The 22,361-nt window shown below is 36.9% G+C and overlaps 1 protein-coding gene across 2 annotated transcripts in view; it reads right to left on the reverse strand.

Annotated features, from left to right (window-relative positions):
* LOC103784745 (putative ankyrin repeat domain-containing protein 20A2) overlaps positions 1-22,361 on the reverse strand; it is a 41,323-nt gene that overhangs the window by 3,042 nt on the left and 15,920 nt on the right. Inside the window, exons 7-13 of one of the 2 annotated variants that reach the window (XM_055091852.1) lie at positions 20,742-20,772; positions 17,985-18,054; positions 13,960-14,041; positions 11,124-11,152; positions 10,960-11,032; positions 4,916-4,986; positions 691-854 (exon numbers count right to left, since the gene is read on the reverse strand). In XM_055091852.1, coding sequence (XP_054947827.1) covers positions 691-854; positions 4,916-4,986; positions 10,960-11,032; positions 11,124-11,152; positions 13,960-14,041; positions 17,985-18,054; positions 20,742-20,772 — 520 coding nt within the window. Of the gene's footprint in view, positions 1-690; positions 855-4,915; positions 4,987-10,959; positions 11,033-11,123; positions 11,153-13,959; positions 14,045-17,984; positions 18,055-20,741; positions 20,773-22,361 lie in introns of both variants that reach the window. The other variant, XM_034951662.2, reaches the window with a different exon arrangement.

Genomic DNA, 22,361 nt, shown 5'->3' on the forward strand with positions numbered 1-22,361 from the left:
TGGAGTTGTTGAGTTAAAGGGATGTCAGGCTATTTGAAATTTTGATACACAGCACTAAGTTACCCTTCAGAAATAATTTACCAATTTCCTATACCAACAGTGTATGAGAATGCCTTTTTCCTCACATTTGCCAACACTAATAATTACTTTTTAAATATCAGCATGACTTTACAAAATATATCTTATTTTATGTTAATTTGCATTTTTCTGATTACCAGGCAGGGCTAATTACCCCTGGTAAAAATATAAAACTTGTTAATCATAAGGAATATTAGTCCAATTTTGAATTAGTTTATAGCACAATGACAATTATCTCCTGTGAAATACTGCTATAGGCGGCCAGGCACGGTGGCTCACTCCTGTAAACCCAGCACTTTGGGAGGCCGAGGTGGGCAGAACACCTGAAGTCAGGAGTTCGAGACCAGCTTGGCTAACATGGTGAAATCCTATTTTTACTAAAAATACAAAAAATTAGCCGGGCATGGTGGCACATGCCTGTAATCCCAGCTACTAGGGAGACTGAGTCAGGAGAATCGCTTGAACCCAGGAGGCAGAGGTTGCAGTGAGCTAAGATCACACCATTGCACTCCAGCTTGGGCAACAAGAGAGAAACTCCATCTCAAAAAAACAAAAACAAACAAAAAAACCCCAAAACCAAACAAAAAAAAAAAAACACTGCTATAGGCTTACCTATCATGCTCTTCCTTCAGCTTCTTGGGAAATTGTTGAGGATACGTTTTCCCAATCTTTCTTTGTTGGGTTAATCTGCCAGCAGCAGCAGAAGATGTACTATCACATATATTTTCTGAAAGTTGTATTTTTTCACTTTTGTTTGTATTATTTCCTTCTTTGACCTTTAATAAAAGTAAGATGAATAATAATTGTTATTATTTTATTCAATAAAAAGAACTTTTTCCCTGATTTTTTTTACTTGATTCAGGTTAGCTATCACCACTTTAATGATAAAAGTATTTTGTGCTTACTTTAATTTTATCATTATACATAATTATTACAATTGTAAGATACTCTTATTTTATCATCGAAATTTTTGTCAAATCTGCTCATTTCTGTTTGAGGGAATAGAAGAATTTTCTAAAATTTCAAAAAGGGCTCTTCTCCATTTTGTGCTTTTATTCCCATCCACTCTTTGCTATCTGGTATAAATTTTTATGCTATCTGGCTGGCAGAAACAGAGAAATAAAAAGACACAGGCATAACATATGCCTTCTGTCTTTACTACCTGGATTTTACATGAAATAGTCAGATTAAGAGGATGTGACCTTGTAGGCCCTTCAGGAACAGTAAAGAAGTTTTCCCTTTTCTGTACTGAGCTACTCTTTTCCCCACTGCCTTTTATCTCTCTTTTTTTTTTTGAATCGTGTGATATCAAAAAAGTAAAGGTTCTCTTTGAATTATGGGAACCAACGTTTGCCACAACAAAAGAAGCAGAGTGAAACTGCTGAGTTTCTAGTGCAGAATTCTGGAAAATGAGATGCTTCCCAGATTTCACATTCAATTACCACAAAAGTTTATAGGTGGAAAACATATGGTACAGTTACCTACTTTAACCCCATTATCTACTGATAATGGGAGTCAAACCAACCAAGACATATTAAATGTTTCACCCAGAGCTCTTGAGGTGGCATTCACTAGCATTTCATGCCACCATATAACATGATACAATTCCATATTGCTGAATTACATAAATTACCAGATAGATTTATCAAATTAGATATATTAAAAGTCTAACTTGAGCAAAGCAATTTAATGCCTCAGAGGGTGGAAAAAGGCCTCATCTGCTTTTACTTTGAAAGAAGAAAATCTCTAGATTTTTGTCTATCTTTAGAACACAATGTACAGAACTCAACTTTCTACTAAAGAGTCAAACGCTAAATTTTTGGCTAAGAAATTATGCTTCTTATATGATAAAAATCATACATGCCAAAACTTACCATACTTTATTAAACAACATAATGTAAGGTCTGATTCAACAGAAATATTGCAGAGTGGTGATTTTTTAAAATATGTGTAAGTATATGTTTGTTTTCAAAAATATTGGAAATAACCATGATGGGACTGTAAGTTCGAACAGTTTGAGCTAAGCAGATAAACTTGCATGCATGAAAACACATTAAACAGACTCATTTGGCTGGGAATATTCGTTGCAACTCTCAAGGCTAGACGTGTTTTTGTGGCTTGTCTCAGTCATTGCTTCCCTCCCCATTGTATTCCCATTCTATCATTAAATAAATGTAAATCATCTCTAAATGAATACAGAAAAAAGAATCTAGAATCTAGAGCTTGTTTCTTTAGCAATTTCTTTATGTTGATCTGGTTCAGAAGGTCACATGGTATATGGCTGAATTAGTTTCCCAGCTCATACGCCACTTGGAAGACTGATAGTGAGACATAGGTTGATTAATGAACAAACATTATGAGAACATTCTCCAGAACCATTATTTAGATAGCAGAACTAATCTACTTTGACACATAATTACACATTTAGATAACCCCACTGTAACTGTACACATGAGATTTTCTTGAATAGAAAATTTGACTAAATCAAATAATTGATAAAGAGGAAAAAGAAGCAGCAAGTGAACCTCTGTCTTTTTGAAGTTGGACTTGCTTTTCTCCAAAGCCAGGAACTCAACTTGTAACATGCCTACCTCATTCTTTTTTTTAATTATTATTATACTTTAAGTTCTGGTACATGTGCACAACATGCAGGTTTGTTACATATGTATTCATGTGCCATGTTGGTGACCTTGGAATATCTTCCCATAAGTCTTCTAGCTATATTTTTGATGTTCTCTCACTATGTGGCAAAGAATAACTCACATTTTATAATTCAAGATTCATGCTTCTGTAGTTGTTAGCACTGGGATTGCCATATAGTGGCTGCTGGAATAAACGCTGTATTGGTTTTCTGTTTTTATAAGTATCTGTAGCAGCAGAAATACTGTGGCTTTCTATCTGAATCATATGCTTCATTTCTTTGGGGTGGGTAAACAACAAATCAAAAAGACTTTCTGGATCTCTAGACTGAGGCCAATGCCTAATGTCCAATTTCCAATTAGTGGTATCTGGGTTTACATTTTTTGCCATTTGCATGTCAAACTCTTAATCATCTTTCATTTCAATCATAATTACTGGGTTCCTTAATTTTTTGGTTTCTGTATCATTACAAAAATTTTCATCATCTGTGTTAGAAACAAGCTATGTGTCTGGTTTGCTATCATTTTTATAGTCTGATTTATTTTCATTTAAATGAAGCTTAGAAGATGACTGGTAACTGTATTTCAGGGACCTGGAGTATGAATGGAATAAAAAGACATTTGACATGGGCTTCCTCTGTTCAGGCGCTGCCTGGAATGCCACAGAGTTAGACCCTCCAGATGCATCTTCCTCCTCACAATCAGGGACCTGATTCATCAGATTAGAGGGCACTCCTTTTTTGTTCGTCCCTCTTTAGAGTTACTATGTAGGAGCTCTTCCTCAGGGCAAGCAGTAATTCTGGAGTTTTCAAAACTTTCACCAATATTCAGCTTGAACTTGTTTGTAATGAATTTTAAAGAAAGTCGTGAATATACAGACAGATTACTCCCTTTATCACAATTCTTACCCAGTTCTGGTTCTTGATACTTTTTTTTTTTTTTGGCAGGTGCAAAATGGAAAACAAATTTGCTTGTTTTGTTTCTCAGATGTCTTTTCTGTCAGAGTGCATGTTTTAAAATTAGCTTTAATCAAGTATAAACAAAAATACTAGAAAATAATTAAAATTTAACTGTGAAACTTAATCTATGTGTTGCCACTCTTAAATTATGGGATTGTAACTAAAAAGTGAAAAATAATTTGCCTTGGCTTAACATAGGACAGAAATATGAACTGGCAAGCTGAACTCTTAGCATTTGTTTGGACTAAACTTAATGCATTATGTGTAAAATCTACCAGAAATGAATTCAAAGCTGATAGGTAGTAGTATAAAATCTTCCTCTCTTACAAAGATTTTACCTCAGCATACCAGAAAAAGTGAGCCCCTACAGTACGTGTATATTTCTGAAGATTAACTAGAGACTAGGCAAACACTGAATTATTAAGAGCCAAACTGAACACCAATAAGAAAGGGAAGCAAAATTTTAAATTCTAATTCAAATAATATACTATGATAGTGTTATGTATCTAGATGGATTATCTGCTTATATCCACTTCTAATATATTTTAAGTTCCACTAGTGATAGTGGATGGATTTTTTAAATTTTAGTAACATTTACTATGTATTTATGTCAAAATAAAGTTATTGTTTGTACCCTGACACCAAAGGTCCCATTCCACAAGGTAGGATTCTCTTAATAGGCAACTGGGTTGACTTTTATGACCCCATTCACTCCCTGAACACAGACACAGAAGTCAAATGGTGACCACAAAACAGAATAAATCTTTAACCTCGGCACTGGTGACCAGAAATATAAAACTGCAACATTTGAACCACTGGCAATGATGACTCCTTTAACACTAGTTTAACTCAGTGGCCATTGTGGTTAAACTGTTCATAATTTCTATTCCTTAATAATATGACCCAATATTTCATGTTACCATCTGTATTATGAGTAAGGTTATAAAAATAAAAGAGCAAGATAATTCTGAAAATGTGTTGCCTCAATTCCAAGGGTAAAGACAGCTATGAGTTACTAGAGATAGTAAGAATTACCAGAATAACGAATAGTTACTAGAGATAGTAAGAATATCTTAAGTTTCATAACTGGTTAAAATGTTTTAAAAATTAAATATAAAATTATGATCTATCAGATTCTAAAGGTATAGTCTAAAAGGTCATGTCATTTGGACTATGCTTTGTTACTAAAGCAAAAAAACAAAACCCAATATTAAACAAGAAACTTAAATTTTCATATACCTGTGGTTGCTTCTTTTCACTTCTTTCATGCCTTTCTTGCTCTTCCTCTGAAGCCACTGGTAAGGCTTGTTCTGTTGACAAATTCATTGGTTTAGTTCAAATGAACTAAGAACAGTTAGATAAAGACTATAATCTATATAAAAATAAATAGAGAATAACATTTCTTTGTATTTTATATTTTGAGAGTTTCAATGAAGCTTAATGTTTACTGAAATATTTAGTTCTTTAAGAAATACTTCTAATCATCCAAAACTTCAACAAACCACTTGGGGAGACACTAGATATCACCAGGTTCAAGCCATATGAAATCTCAGGGTCACTCACAAATTGTTCCACCCAACATAAATCAACAAAACTGTTAGAAACAAAACAAAATTTTGAAATACAGTCAAAATATACAATGTAACACTTTACTATACTTCATAACTATCTTTTTAACAAGACACTAATTGAGTTGGCAGTTACTAATAATTTGCAAAATTATTGTTTTTTATACCTTAATTAGTGTGCCCCCCATTTTTTACATCGCAAATGATTTCCCCTACTATTCTGAAAAATTTATTTTCATCTTTTAAGACTCAGAAAGTAGGCTGGGCATAATAGCTCACATCTGTAATCCCAGCACTTTGGAAGGCCAAAATGGGAGAATTGCTCAAGGCCAGGAGTTTAAGACCAGCCTGGGAACCATAGATAACCTTGACTCTACAAAAAATTGGACAGGTATGGTGATATGTGCCTGTAGTCCCAGCTACTCAAGAAGCTTAGGTGAGAAGATCCCTCGAGCCCAGGAGTTTGAGGTTGCAGTGAGTCTCGATCACACCATCGCACTCCACCCTGGGTGATAGAGTAAGAACTTGTCTCCAACAATAGAAAAAGAAAAAAAAAAAGGCTCAGAATGCTGTGTGAAGTCTTCCTTGATTCTAGCTATCTTTCTCCACACACACAGGTGTCTGCTTCATTGGAGTCCCTTAGTACTTTGTCAATTTTTCCAGTGTCACTTTACCACCTGAACTGCACATCATGTCTTTACATGTTGATCCCCTTTGCTGCTAGACTGTAGAGGACAATCTTTTGAATCATCTTTGTATAAACAGTCTTAATTTTGCTAAATAATTACTTATTGAGTTCCTGCTAAGTGTTAGGCACTGGGGTATAAGGAAGGAAAATAAAAGCTGTCAGGGATGGCTTTCCTAAAGATCATGCATGAGCTGAGACTTAGAGAGTAAGGTTAGCCAGATTAAGTGAGGCAGAGGGCAGGAAAGGGTGAGCACATGCCAGGCAGCAACGAGAGGGAGAGAAGCCTCCAAGAGAGTATGTATTTCTCTGCAAAAGAGGAATGGTGAGGGGGCCATTACCAGCAGCTCAGTAATTCCAGAGAAAAAGGCAGATGGGGAAAGGGCTACAGATGGAGATTTGGGCAGAAATCAGTTTCCTTTTCTTTTCTTTTTTTGGGACAAGGTCTTACTCTGTCTCCCAGACTGGAGTGCAGTGGCATGATCTCGGCTCACTGCAACCCGGCCTCCCAGGTTCAAGCAATTCTCCTGCCTCAGCCTCCCAAGTAGCTGAGATTACAGGTATGCGCCATTACCACCTGCTAATTTTTGTATTCTATTAGAGATGGGGTTTTGCCTTGTTGGCCAGGCTGGTCTTGAACTCCTGACCTCAAATGATCCACCTGCCTCAGCGTCCCAAAGTGCTGGGATTATAGACACGAGCCACCATGCCCAACCCAGAAATCAGTTTCTGAAATCCTTATATAAAACTTTAAGATGCTTGGACATAGGTATTCAGGAGTGGTTCACAGATCTATTTGCATTAGAGATAATTAACTCTAATTATTGTGAGGAGCATAAAATTCTGAGGCATATAAATCAATGAACAAAGATAAAATATAAGGCAGTGTTGCAAAGATGATGCAGGCCTGAGGAGATGTTTTCAGAAATATTTAGGATATAAGTATCAGTGGCCATTGTAAGAATGAATTTTTATTGAATGAATAAATGTATATATCTGGGTCCCTGGAGAAATACACTCTGCTCATTACTTTACAAATTTTATCAAATGAGAAGTAAAATAATATACATAAACTGTTTCAGTTACTTGTATTTACTTTACACTTTTTCTGTTTCAGTTTTACTGTGCCAAGGAAATGCATTTGGGTTTTGTGGTGGTTGTTGCTGTTGTTGTTGTTGTTGTTGTTGTTGTTGTTGTTGTTGTTGTTGTTGTTTGAGATGGAGTTTCACTCTTGCTTCCCAAGCTGAAGTGCAGTGGTGCAATCTCAGCTCACCACAACTGCTGCCTCCCAGGTTCAAGTGATTCTCCTGCCTCAGCCTCCCGAGTAGCTGGAATTACAGGTATGTGCCACCATGCCCAGCTAATTTTGTGTTTTTAGTAGAGATGTGTTTCTCCATGTTGGTCAGGCTGGTCTCAAACTCCCAACCTCAGGTTATCTGCCCACCTCAGCCTCCCAAAGTGCTGGGATTACAGGCACGAGCCACCATGCCCAGCCACATATGGGGATTTTGTTTTAAAAGTTCTGTTTCCTGGATCTACCAAGCTCATGAGAAAATAGAAGCAAACAAGTCATTTGCATAGGTAAGAAACTTTGGATTTATACTTTGTCATCACTACTCTAGAAGATTATCATCATGTTTTGTAAAATAAAATGTTAATTCTAGACATAAGGGGAAAGAGAAATTAAAACTATAGGGGTGAAAAAATATTGCATAATTTATTACTGTTGACCTGACCATATGACTGATTAAGGGCACTGAATTTAACTTGTATGTGAAGTAGACCCCATATTAGCTGCAGTTAATCAATAGACCAGGTATTCTAGCAGAATTAAATTTGATGCTCCTGTGTTATCTTTAAATGATACAGCTCTTCTGAAAACCCATACTCATAGTGCATGATTATCCATTAAGACAAGGTGATGGAATGTGTGGATACAGCTGAGGAGACACCACAAGGCAAACGCTCAATGGTTCCCATTAATATTGGGGAAATCAACATTATAATACAGAAAGCCATAGGCATTATTTAATATTTGGTTTTGGAAGGTATTTTTAGTGACACTGCATACAGTTGTACCTAATAATTGCAAAATTAGAGATGTAAAAATAAAACAAAGGCACATTGTGTTTGAGTAGGAAATCTGTAGACGTCTAGCTGGTTTTCTATTCCAGGCCCAAAATTCTAAATATAATCATGGTACCCCCGCACACAAATTTATGTTATATACCAACTTCAATGAAATTGCTCTTTCTCCTCATTCTCTTTGTTATTTATATGTTGCTTTCCTTAAGGGAAGAATACAAATGCCTTGCTAAGAAGCATTCTGTTTGGTTGTAGGCTGCATAAAGGGAGTAAACACAAAGTACATTTGACCACAAAATGACTTTTTAAAAGCCAGAACTATGGTAGCATGAAGCCAACTGAGGTAATCTAGAATAAAATTTTCTATGTTTGTTTCCCTTCTTTGCTCTCTTTCTACTCTAATAACTGCGATTCACAGAGGTAATGAAGAGTATAATTCCCTGATAAAAACACAGCTCCAAGATTAATCCTTTCTTTAACTATGAAGTTCGCGTGTCCAAAGTCTTGTAGTTGCTGTCTGATTTTTTATCATGAATGGTGATACAGATATTTATCAACTCACAACTTCCCAAATCTTTGAAAAGTCTTACTATTGATGGTTCAACTAGTAGAAACATAATCTAAAATATCTGAAAATAAAGTTTTTATTAGAATGTAAATAGTAATACAAATTGTAATAAGGTGTAAAAGTTCTTTCTTCACTGAAGCAGGACCATGATGTCCTCTACCCCACAAACACACTACTCCCTCATGGTCTAATGTATTTTAAAAGTCCTGTAATTGCTATTAACTCAGACAAGTTTACTTAACTTGCTCTAAGCTTCTGTTATTTCCTACAATTTACTTTATCACTCAACAATCTCTATATGTTGTTTTCCATGAGAAATTTTTTTATTAATAATTAGGATTCTTCAGGGATAAGAAAATATTTGAATAACTAAGTTTGTGCATAAACACATTAAGGTCAAATACCCATGACAATATTGTGTGTTTCTGTGTACTAGAGACAAAAACTTCAAAAAAATTTTTAATGAATATACATTAAAAACTGCTTTCATTAAACTGAGATGATCTTCCCTCAATGCATGAATACCTTCAGAATTCACATAGACCAAAGAATTGTATAAAATATAATAGCCTTAAAAATCTTATTTGTACCTGGCACAGTGGCTCCTGCCTGTAATCCCAGCATACTGGCAAGCTGAGGCAGGCAGATAACCTGAGATCAGGAGTTTGAGAGCAGCCTGGCCAACATGGTGAAACCCCATCTCTACTAAAAATAGAGAATTTAGCAGGGTATGGTAGCATATGCAGGTAGTATCAGCTACTCGAGGGGCTGAGGCAGGAGAATTGCTTGAACCCGAGAGGCAGAGGTGGTAATGAGTCAAGACCGAGCCACTGCACTGCAGCCTTGGTGACAGAGCAAGACTCTGTCTCAAAAACACAAACAAACAAAACACCTAATTGTTCCCACATAAGTCTGTGTTCACACAAGATATGAAGAGTACACAACACCGTGAGACAGGACAGACATAAATTTTAAAAGTTATATTCCTGGTTTCTGTAAAAATAAAACGGTTGAATTTAAGCTTTTAAGACAAGTCAAGGAAAAGAGCAAAAAATGCAAAAATGAAACTTGAAAGGTCATTTTCCCATCAAGGGCTCATGATCCACTGGACATTCACAAACTATATTGTTCAAAACATTAGTTCTGAATTTTGATCTGAGTATCCCTGGAGTTGCAGTTTCATTCAAAGATGTCCAAGAGGTCAAATAAGACAATATCATTTGCTATTTTCAGTTTTCTTTTCTGAGAACAGCACAACAAACTTCTTCAGAGAAATGAATTGTCCTAACTTCACAGGCTAAAGGCTCATGAGTCACAGTTCTAAGGGCATTTATAAAATACGGTGGTGCATGCTTGTATTCTGAACTTTTCAACTTTAAACTCTCATATAGTAAATATTAATAGATACAAACTGATTAAAGAAAAGCCCACTGAATCTGACATTATTTTTATTTTTCTTTCTTTCTTCATTTATCAGCAACAGGAGAGTCTAACTAAATGTGGTAAAGTGGTATAAGGGAATACAATGAAAAGTGTAAAATGAATTAAACCAGAGATAATCATATCAATGTGGATACATCTGGAAAATACAATACAAAATACACCAAAGAAAGTGGCAGAAAGGTATGTAAAGTGTACAACCACTCACATACCATTTTGGGACACAAATAAAAAATTCTGCATATTATTTCTGAGCATCACAATGTAGTTAAAGATTTCAAAAGGGCATTGAAATGAAAAACAACCAACTTATGATGTCGGTAGCCTCTATGCAATCATGTTTTAAAAACCTTAACACCAAAAAGTCTCAAAATCACCATTTTAAAAGACTGTGTCTACCAGTTATAAATGAATCACTTTCCTCATTTTTAATAGTCAAAGATGCCACAAACACACACATACACACAGCTATATATACACCTACACACACAGTCTTGCTCATTAGAACATCTGATTGGCTTCAGATCATCAGTGTAGTAACACTAGCAGCAAGCCTCTAAAGTTAAAACAGAACCTGACATGTTAATAAGTAAAGCTTTCCTCTAGGTAAAGATCAGAACTCCAAGTAGCACTTAACTCACTGGAAATACCTTAGAGTCTCAAAATTCACTGCTTTGAATCCCTGACAGGTATAAAAATTTTATACTGAAAACTTCATGCTATTCAAAACATTAAAAGAGAAACATCTGAGTTAAAGCTTACATTTTTAAAATCTTTTTATGCTTCCAAATTTATTTTTATTCAAATATGGATACCAACAATAACATTTATGTCAATGCCTTCCATTCAATTTTGAACAAATAGAATTAGGAATAAGAATAATGTGAGTACTTCCAATCATTGAATGTACTTATTTCCAGTACTCCATTAAATGTACCTGCTCTCAATGTCTGTACATCCTTTCTTTGTACTGCTCCTTTCACAGCAGGATCTTCCACTTCAGTGCTAGGCTGAATGGGTTTTAAAAGAAAATGATTCATAAATCATATATATTTTATACAACATGGAGTTAGTGATTCAAAAATATACATAATTAATTACCTTCAAGGAAGGATGTTTTGCAGGAGGCCCTACAAAGCAAAGGGGATATGTCATCAATTATATGTAAGTATGACAGGGCCAACCAAACATTCATGCAGTGGTATTATCGAGCTGAATTCTCATGCCTGGCTATAAAAATAATTACGTAAGGTTTTGAGGGTTCTTCTTGGCTTCTTTTCATTGCCTAGGACGGCAACATGACAGAAACATAATGAGGAAAATAGGAATATAGGATTCCTAAAATGCACAGTTTACATTTCAGTAGTGAGATTATGTTTCAAATGCCTATACCTAACATAGAAAAGCATGGATATCACCGTGAACACGTGGACTGATGAGGAGAAAAGGGACCATTAAACAGAGGAGCAAATCAAACCTGAGGGAATCGACGTCAAAGCTGATGGTAAATGTACAGAGTATTTTAACTCAACACATCAGAGGCATTGCTGCCAGCATGCCACAAACAAATTCCCCTTGTCTTGTCACTGAGGAAATACACAGTTGGGATGACAGTTCAGGTGAATATGTGATTCACCTCTCATCAAAGAAAGTGTTCTACATTGATCAGCTAGTATACACACTTATGAAATGACAGCTAATCAAACTACTCATTTTTCCCATGATCACATGGGCTACTGCAGCACCTACATTTCTCCTGTCCCCTCATTTGGCCTTGAATTAGAGCTCCTTGATCCACTCATGCAAGGTGGTCCATAAAACACATAAAATAAACCATGTCGAATAAGCTTCCGATATCAAAATATTTATCAAAAAAGAAAACACTGAATTACCACAGACTTGCTGGATACGAATACATATTTATATTTCAAAATCAGTGCAGTATTTATTGAAAAAGAGAATTTTGGTATTCACAGAATGAATTTTATAATATGATTGCTTCTAAAATTAACTAACTTTGGTGTATTATCTTACACTGTAAAGGACTTTTATAAAACAGCTATCATATCAAAGAACTGGCTGTCTCAAAAAAAATTAGCCAAAGCATCTATATGCAACTTAATCACATCTTATTCACTCATGTCAGTGAAACTTCTCTCTCTGAGGCCTGACAGTTATCAAGTGAAATGAGCTGCTGTGGTTTACCCCAACTCTAGCACTCCCTCCTGCCTCCAGTACTCTCCACAGCAATAACCTCTTTTGTGAGACTAGGCATATGCTGAAGCAACTGGAAGTGAGTTGTCTCAAGTTTACTTGGTTTCAACTCCCAAGACCCCAGCAAATGTCTTTCTTTCCTCCCTCCGTGTCCTTTCACAATCCCTCTTCCTTTGAAAAAGTGATTTTTAGAACTGTCATCCTGATGCTTCCCTTCCTAACTGCTTTTTATGGATAATTGTGACCACTTTTTTCATCTGTATTCAGCAGTAGTATACACCTGTAATCTCTCTGTTTTCATCTCATTCTCCTTCCCCTGTGGCTAGAATCATGCTCAGAAATAAAAGGAAATTAATGCTTTCCCTGGATTCTGTTATTTTTTAAATTGCTCTCCAATGGTTCTTTTTCCAGAGTTCTCTAAAGGAAGGCTATTCCCTTGCTATTCAGAGCTGTGTCCAAGGACCAGCACCAAAATCACCTGAGTACTCATGAGAAATGCAGACTCCCATACCTGCTGAATCAGAATGTGCACCTTCCAGAAGCTCCTCAACTCATTCATGACAATTTGAATGCCCTGTTCTACACTGATGTGCTTCCATATTGGTTTACCCTAATTGCCCTTTTGGCCTAGCCTCAATTTCTTCCCTATGATGTACCTCAATTTAATACTACATTATAAGCCATAATGTTTCTAATGAACTTTTAATCAGGCAATAACTTCTCGAATTAATTTCTTCTCCATAAATCACCCAACACTATTCAATTATGTTAATTTGGCCTATATGATACTATCCTATGAGGTTACATTTTCTGTAAAAACAAATTATAGCCATACATGGCTGACCATTTTTGGTGATGTTCATCTATGGCAGATAAAACACAGGTCTGTGTGGTGAGGTGCCTCAATCCTTAATGCCTCCCCAGTAGTGAGGATGACAGCAAGAGAAGGAAAATGTTACTCTAATTCTCTGACACATTTTGGTACTGGAAGCTCACTTTATCTTCTTTCCTGTTTCTAACACCATGTTCTTCCTTCTTCTACAGATCAATTTGCCTTTACTATCCTCTATTACTTACCTCTGCATATGCTTTTTTATTTATTCCATGTACACTCCGCTCTCCTCATTCTTTCTTTCTCTTTATTCATTTCCTCTTCCCTCTCTCCTGACTTGCCTCAGGTCTTAGAGTATCTTAAAATGGAACTCACAACTCAGCTCCTTTAGTGGTACTCCCAATAGAATCAACTGCTGACTCTTGGTTAGAGACACAACTTATCACCATTTCACTTCTCCTTTACTTATTATACAGTTAATAGGACACTTTCTTTAGCTATTACACTCTATTAGTGCTCATATTTTCAAAGAAACATTCCATCAAATGACTTTTTTTTGTTTTGTTTTTTCTGAGACGGAGTCTCGCTCTGTCGCCCAGGGTGGAATGCAGTGGTGGTATCTCTGCTCACTGCAAGCTCCGCCTCCCAGGTTCAAGCCATTCTCCTGCCTCAGCCTCCTGAGTAGCTGCGACTACAGGCGCCCACAACAACACCTGGCTAGTTTTTAGTATTTTTAGTAGAGATGGGGTTTCACCATGTTATCCAGGATGGTCTGGATCTCCTGACCTCGTGAGCCGCCCGCCTCGGCCTCCCAAAGTGCTGGGATTACAGGCGTGAGCCACCGCACCCGGCCTCCATCAAATGACTTTTTAAATAAACTATGGTTCTCACCTTCTCCTTGTCCATTGACTATTCTGTTTCCTTTTTCATGCGAAGGTCCAGGTAAAGGCTCTGACACTTTCTTGGGGACACACTGCTAAGGTAATATCAAGAATTAGTTTCCATTTTAAAATTATAATGAGTTGCATCAAGAGTTTCTTATCAATCTCTTTTTATGAAACTGGGTCTCACTCTGTCAACCCAGGGCTAGAATGCAGGGGCCTGATTATGGCTCACTGTGGTCTCAAACTCCTGACCTCAAGCAATCTTCCCACCTCAACTTCCTGAATAGCTGGAACTACAGGTGCGTACCATCATGCCATGCTAATGTTTTTATTGTTATCTTTGTAGAGACAAGGCCTCATTAAACTGCCCAGGCTGGTCTCAAACTCCTGGGCTCAAGTAAATCTTCCACTTCTGCCTCCCAAAGTGTTGAGATAAGCAGTGTGCACCACCACACCCAGCCCTAATCAATTTCTTTAAATCAATCTCAATGTTGCCCAGGCATGGTGGCTCACACCTGTAATCTCAGCCCTTTGCAAGGCCAAGGTGGGTGGATTGCTTGAGTTCAGGAGTTTGAGACCAGCCTGGGCAACATAATGAGAACACATCTCTACTCAAAAAATACCAAAAGGAGTCAGGCATGATGGTGTGTGCCTGTAGTCCCAGCTGCTTGGGAAGCTGATGTGGGAGGATCACTTGAGCCTGAGAGGTGGATACTGCAGTGAGCCAAGATCATGCCACTACACTGCAGCCTGGGCAACAGAGCAAGACCCTGACTCCCCAAAAATTTCAATTTAAAATGTGAGAACAAAGAGAGATACAAACAAAAAACAAGCCTTATTGCTCAATGAAATATGAGCTTAAACCAAGAAAAAAAAGAAACAACATGAAGTACAATAAAGTACATGGGGAAATAGATCTATAACAGAGCCTTTTGCTTTTTCATATCCCTGATAATATTAATTAATATTTATGCTACAATTAGTTTTTTGTAAGTACTTCTGTGATAGAGTTTATTACTATAAGACATTCAATTAGCTAAATATGGTCATCAACCACTACCTGAAAGAACATTATTATAACAGAGAGAGAAAACTAGAACTTTCAATCAACTTTCCACCCAGAAAAAAATTGGTCACCAGAATTCTAAAGAGTAATGTATGGCAGACACATGAAAAAATGATCATCATCACTGGCCATCAGAGAAATGCAAATCAAAACCACAATGAGATACCATCTCACACCAGTTACAATGATGATCATTAAAAAGTCAGGAACCCACAGGTGCTGGAGAGGATGTGGAGAAATAGGAGTACTTTTACACTGTTGGTGGGACTGTAAACTAGTTCATCCTTTGAGGAAGACGGTATGGTGATTCCTCAAGGATCTAGAACTAGAAATACCATTTGACCCAGCCATCCCATTACTGGGTATATACCCAAAGGATTATAAATCATGCTGCTTAAAGACACATGCACACGTATGTTTATTGCGGCACTATTTACAATAGCAAAGATTTGGAACCAACCCAAATTTCCATCAATGATAGACTGGATTAAGACAATGTGGCACATACACACCATGGAATACTATGCGGCCATAAAAAAGGATGAGTTCATGTCCTTTGTAGGGACATGGATGAAGCTGGAAACCATCATTCTGAGCAAACTGTCACAAGGACAGAAAACCAAACACCACATATTCTCACTCATAGGTGGAAATTGAATAATGAGAACACTTGGACACAGGATGGGGAACATCACACACTGGGGCCTGTCGTGGGGTGGAGGAAGGGGGAAGGGATAGCATTAGGAGATATACCTAATGTAAATGATGAGTTAATGGGTGCAGCACACCAACATGGCACGTGTATACACATGTAACAAACCCACACATTGTGCACATGTACCCTAGAACTTACAGTATAATAATAATAAAGAGTAATGTATGGCTTGAAAAGGTATATTTAATAGAACATGAGTTGGAGCTAATAAAAAGCTTAAGAAATGTTAATCTAAAATCTCAATGTTAAGATTCCAGTTGAATGATACTAGAAAATATATTGTAACCCTCTTTGCTACTGATGACCTATTTCTATTTTATTTCCTTTTTAATTATGGCATAATTTCTCAACATAACATATCAAAACTTATACACCCTTAAATATTAAAAAATACAATGTAAGCAATATTTTAAATACAATATTTAATTATTAGATACATTAGGTTTATTATATTACTTATAACATTCCATTATATAAAAATTCATTTGTCTATTTATTCAGATTAAACAACTATTAAGGCTGAATGTCTTATGCCTGTAACCCAGCACTTTGAGAGGCTGAGGCAGGCAGAACACTTGAGCCCAACAGTTAAAGACCAGCCTGGGCAACAAGGCAAGACCCTGTCTCTACAAAACTCAGCTGAGCATGGTGACACAGGTCTATGGTGACATAGCTCTATTGTTTCAACTACTGGGATGGCTGAGGTGTGAGGATCACCTGAGCCCAGGAAATGGAGATCAGAGTGAGCCAAGGTCTCACCAGTGCCCTCCAGCCTGGGGGACAGAGTGAAACGCCACCTCAAAAAACAACAAGTAAAATGCTTCTTACATGGAAGACTGTATTCTAGGTACTCCAGGATACACACAAATATGTTTACTGACCTCCAGTAGCTTATGGTATGCAGGAGCTTCCAATGATTATTTAAACAACTAAATAGAAAACCTTCTGAAATTCAAAATTTCAGAATATGATATGAAGACTTTGAGTGGTTATTTTATTTTTTAAGATGTAGTCTTGCTCTATCACCCAGGCTGGAGTGCAATAGTGCGATCTTGGCTCACTGCAACCTCTGCCTCCCGGGTTCAAGCGATTCTCCCACCTTGGCCTCCTGAGCAGCTGGGATTACAGGTATGCACCATCACGCCTGGTTAATTTTTATGCTTTTGTTTTGTTTTGTTTGGTTTTTGGTTTTTTTTAGAAACAGGGTTTCACCACGTTGGCCAGGCTGATCTTGAACTCCTGACCTCAGGTGATCTACCGACCTCGGCCTCCAAAACTGCTGGGATTACAGGTGAGTCTCCATGCCTGGTGAAGTAAATATTTTAAATAAACTACAATGACAAAATTATGATGATAAAGTCTTACCATCCATTGGTATTAAGAGTCTCTGCTTCTAGAACTGGTTATTTGCAGCAAAATACATGTTATTCAATTAGATGAAGTGCCTTATATAAACTCTTCATGGACAACTCATAAACCACACAAAAATTCCTTTGCAATACACATTTTGAGAACATAAATTTAAATTTCTATATTTCTACAATTTATATTTTTAAATCAGATACGATGTTGCCCAGGCTGTTCTCAAACTCCTGGGTTCACGCAATCTTCCTGCCTCAAATTCCCAAGTAGCAGGGACTACAGGTGTACACCACCACACTCAGTTATTTTTCTACAATTTTTAATTTTTTTGTCTCACTACAGAACCAATAATATAAGTAGAAAAACAATCTCTCGTAAAAACAATATGATACCAAAATAATAAGTTTCCAAGAACAAAAGCTATATGCTATGTGCTGAATATTTTTGCCACTAAAAATCACCAGGAGGATCCCATGATTACTGCAAATAATTTGATCCACTGAAGATTTATACAGGCATAAATATTAAGAAAGTCACACTCGTATGATTTAAAAGTCAAAGTATTAGTATTTATCCAAATAAACCTTAACCAAATTTCATATTTCCTCTATTGGAGAAAGCATTTCCTAATGTGATTTTCCTGTCACTACTAATTTTCCAGTTCATTTTTTTCAGCTCCCACCCTGTCACAGTACTTATCAATCTTTGTTAGTTACCAAAGTTAAACACATTTTTTGAATCAACTAGCCATATGTATGTTTTTCTCTGACCAACTTTCCATTACCACCATAAAACAATGATAGGTAAACCTCTGCTAAATTTGAAAAGTAAATACTATGCAAAAGTACATTCAGAGTGAGAAAATTAATTTTACACGAGACCACTTTACCTTAGTAGCAACATTCAAGTCTTTGTCATCCGATGCAGGCAATGAATCCACACGCAGTTCATGGAAAATGCTTGAGAGCAAAAATACACAACGAAAATGAGCAAGTTGATTTCTTTACAATTTTTTTAACTGCCAGTTTATATCCAGCTTCCCCCTCAAAAAAGGAAACCATAATCTGGGGAAAGGTCAGCAATCTATATATTAAATAGTGATTCTTGATATAATTAAAATATGTCCTCTGTTCTAAAAATAGATTTTAGTTACCTATTTCTGCCTCCACCTGTCTAAATCTATAAAATATTCAATGAAAACTAACCTTGAGCTTTATAACAAATAGTGACAGTCAATAAATTGGCAGAGCATGACAATGATTTGCCCTCACAAATTATCTGTCCTGAAGCTGAACTTAAAATTCAATTAATGGATGACATAAATTTTGTTACCTAAACTGGAAGAAAACTGATAACCTAAAACAAGGTAGAAAGATCCACTGTCTCTTTTTCATGATCTGTCTCTGGATAAAAGACTAATCTGCATCACTTCAAAATGGCAGTCTTGATTCCTCAGCATGGAACCCACTTAGGAAGGTCCTATTGCTTTCCTTTGCCCTAAATCAGTACAGGAAAACCCCTACAATATTTGAAATGTATGAAAGCTAAATGTACAGAAGTCAAATAACAAAGGTGTATGTTCTTATTGAGAATACTTTTCCCAGAAAGATTGAAATATTAACAATTATAAAATCCCATTATTTTCACCCTATAGGTCCTACCTTATTCAGGTCCACATAAACTAGCAAGCCCTTAAAACTTTTCATAGGCACTCAGACACCCAAGGAGAGAGACTGCCAGAAAAAAACAGAGTCCTGGTAGTTGTACCTCTATTTCCCTAAGTACTCTCTAAGTATCTGTCTTCCTATGGGCTCCCACTTCCAGATTCCACTTCTGCAGGGCTCCACAGAAGTCTCCAATCTTTAAATCTTCAGTCTATGAAAGCACAGATTCCTGAAAGGATGGCCTCAAATGACCAGGAGTAGGAGCTCTCTATATCCCTGCTCCTGAAAAAACAAGCTAACTGGAGTCTCCATCACCTGCCCCCAGCTAGACACACTACCAACTACCCAACTGAACTCCATGACTGATTTGCCAGCCAATCATGCCCCTGAACCAGCCCACATGGACATGGGAAGGACATCAGTGAATCGGGAAAAGAGGCAGAGGTGAGGAGACACCTGTACTGGGCCACAGATCTATGTAGTTCAGCAATCTCCAGCCCCTTAGTACTCCAGGGGCTCTAAGCCACCACTTTGTAAGTCAGAATGGAAGTAGATGACACCACATTTCTATCTGCTGCAGACGCTCCTCCCAGTGTCTCAAAATGTTTTAGCATCTTTCAGTAAAAATCTTCAAGTTTGTCAGTCCTTGATTTAAAAAAAAGCAGCAAACTTTTTAGAGCTCCCTTGAACCTTCTATTTTAACATGCCTTCGTAGATAATTCCTATCTTGTGCCCTTCATTTTTATAATTTATCTTTATCAAACTTGTCATAAACCCCAGTATTTTGATCTCTTATAGAAGAGTCTGTACTCCTATCCAATCCAGTGTTGTTTATCTTCAAACTTGGACTTCCCCTGCTCATTCCATTCTTATCTACTTCCATTGGGTTCACCAGCTAATTCCATTCTCATTCTACCCACAGACTCACTCCCGTTTGTATTATTAAAACACACGCCAATAGGATATAAAAAGAAGCAAGAGTACTGGGCTTTAACATGAGTTCAAATCTCATTTCTGCCAATTCCTATGTCTAAAAAAAAGCATCCTAATCTCTTTGAGCCTCACATTCTCTATCTAGAGAGTCATTTGACCAGAATGTTCAACACAGGTAAAAATACTAGAAGGTATTTTAATTCATTCCAAGATTCCTTAAAATTCTGTAATTCTATGTCCTCTTGATTCTGTCTATAGAAAAACTTAGAATACATAGCCAGCAGAGTTTGAAAAAATAATAGAACAAAAGAAATACCAAGAAAAGCAGAGAAGAAAGTTTTAAAAAATGAAGGCAAGATTATAGAAAAGTCACGGAAAAAGCAACAAGACTAAAAAATGTATTATGGAAGTAAGCAGAAATACTTGCCTAAATGGAAAACCAAACTGGGAAGTCAAATAATTTGTCTCTAAGACTTGCCTAAACTTGCTTTTGTAAAATTTACACCCCTATGGCCAAAGCTAAGTAAGATCTGCCCTAGAGCCTTTGATGGTAAAAATAAGATACTGGTTACCACTGAAATTGTCAAATTTATTAGGACAAACTCTTGGACTAACCACATTCTAATGATAAACTTAAATGAGAGTTCAAGGTATTTAAACTCTCATTAATTTAGACATTAATCAAATTAATCAATCTGACTAATCTGATTCAGACCTATACCTTGATCCAAGGGCTGCACAGATATCTGTCAATCTATGCTGAGGAGCAAGAGACAGGATTTGGAAGGCAGGCAGGCTGATGGTCAAACTGTAGGCCAGCTACTTTGTTAACTATGGGATCATGAGGCAATTAATCAGCTCTAATCCAGAGTTGTTTATTTAATAAACAGTAGGTTATAGGAACACAGATGTTGTGATGGCTTTATGAGATGATAAATGCATAGAACATATTAGGATGTCTAGCCCAGAATACAACACTCAACAGATATTCGTTTCTTCCATCTATATTTTCTTAGTTAACATAATTTTTTAAATCTATAAAATCCTACCTGACTGCAGATTCATCAGAACTTCCAACATCTATTAAAGAAAAAGGTAAAATGCATTTTAAATCAATAACAAATGTACAGAATATTAAAAGCATAAGTATGCACAGTGATGCATCCCTCTAATCCAAACTACTTGGGAGGCTGAGGCAGGAGGATCACTTGAGGAGCCCAGAAGTTTGAGACCAGCTTGGGAAACATAGTAAGACTCTACCTTCATAAAAAAATTGCGCACACTTGTATGTATGCTTTAGATCCTGTTTTTTGTTGTTGTTGTTTTTGGTTTGGTTTGGTTTGGTTTTTTAAAGCATAAGACTGATGCTTTGTTACAAAGCATTCCTTTGGGAGCATGCCTGGGACCTTATTAGAATTAACATTCGTTATACATATTGGTAGGTAATTAATGCAGTAAGAACTCTTCCCTTTGTATTTATTAGATGCAAAGAAGAATAAATGCATTAAAATTTGGTATCTACAAGTGAACTGCAGTATGCAAGTCATCCTAGCCAAACCCTATGAGGTTGAGTAAAAATGGTATTGTTAGCAGAACAGGTGTGATGAGTCAACAGTGTCAAAGAGCATGATTTCTGGACCAAAATATGAGGCGCCATTAAAACAGAGTATACAGTAGTACCCCTTATCCACTATATGTGCAGAAAGACATGCTTGACACATTTTTCTCTGCTGTCACACCACAGCAACAATCATCAACAAAGAAGGCTTCTGTGACCAAATGTGTGGAGGGTTTTTCCCCACCAACAAGCAAGCAATCATTCCTGCTGATGACACAATTCAATTCTCACACCCTATCTGCTGGTAACATCAGATTCAATTTAATTTATAAATTAAACTTTAGCATAGATATGTATGTATAGGGAAAAACGGTTTGTGATTCAGTACTATTCATGGTTTCATGCATCCACTGGGGGTCTTGGAATGTATCTCCCACAGTTAAGGGGGAGCTACTGCACTTATTTTGTTATAACACAACAACACAGCCTCTCTAGCTCTTCAGTTCAAACTGCTCAGTTTAGAATAAAACACCCTATCACCAGAAGTCAGCAAAACATAGGAAATAGATACATGTCATGTCATTATACACTTGTCCAAATTCACAGAATGTACAGCATCAAGAGTGAAGCCTGATGTAAACTATGAACTTTGAATGATTATAATGTGTCAATGTAAGTTCATCACTTGTAACAAATGTACCACTCTCTGGTGGAAAATAGTAATAATGGGGGAGGCTATGCATGTGTGGGAGGCATGGGATATATGAGAAATCTCTGTACCTTCCTCTCAATTTTGCTGTGAACCTAAAACTGCTCTAAGAAATAAGATTATTGATTTAAAAAAGATATTCAGCTGGGCTCAGTGGCTCATGCCTATAATCTCAGCACTTTGGGAGGCAAAGGTGGGTGGATCACCTGAGGTCAGGAGTTCAAGACCGGCCTGGCCAACATGGCAAAACCTCGTCTCTAATAAAAATACAAAAATTAGCTGGGCATGGTGGCTGGCACCTGTAATTTCAGCTACTCAGGAGGCTGAGGCAGGAGAATCGCTTGAGCCTAGAAGGCGGAGGTTGCAGTTAACTGAGATCGCACCACTGCACTGCAGCCTGGG

The sequence above is a fragment of the Pan paniscus genome, chromosome 11 (genome assembly GCF_029289425.2).
Source record: "Pan paniscus chromosome 11, NHGRI_mPanPan1-v2.0_pri, whole genome shotgun sequence".
In the NCBI taxonomy this organism is placed as follows: Eukaryota; Metazoa; Chordata; class Mammalia; order Primates; family Hominidae; genus Pan; species Pan paniscus.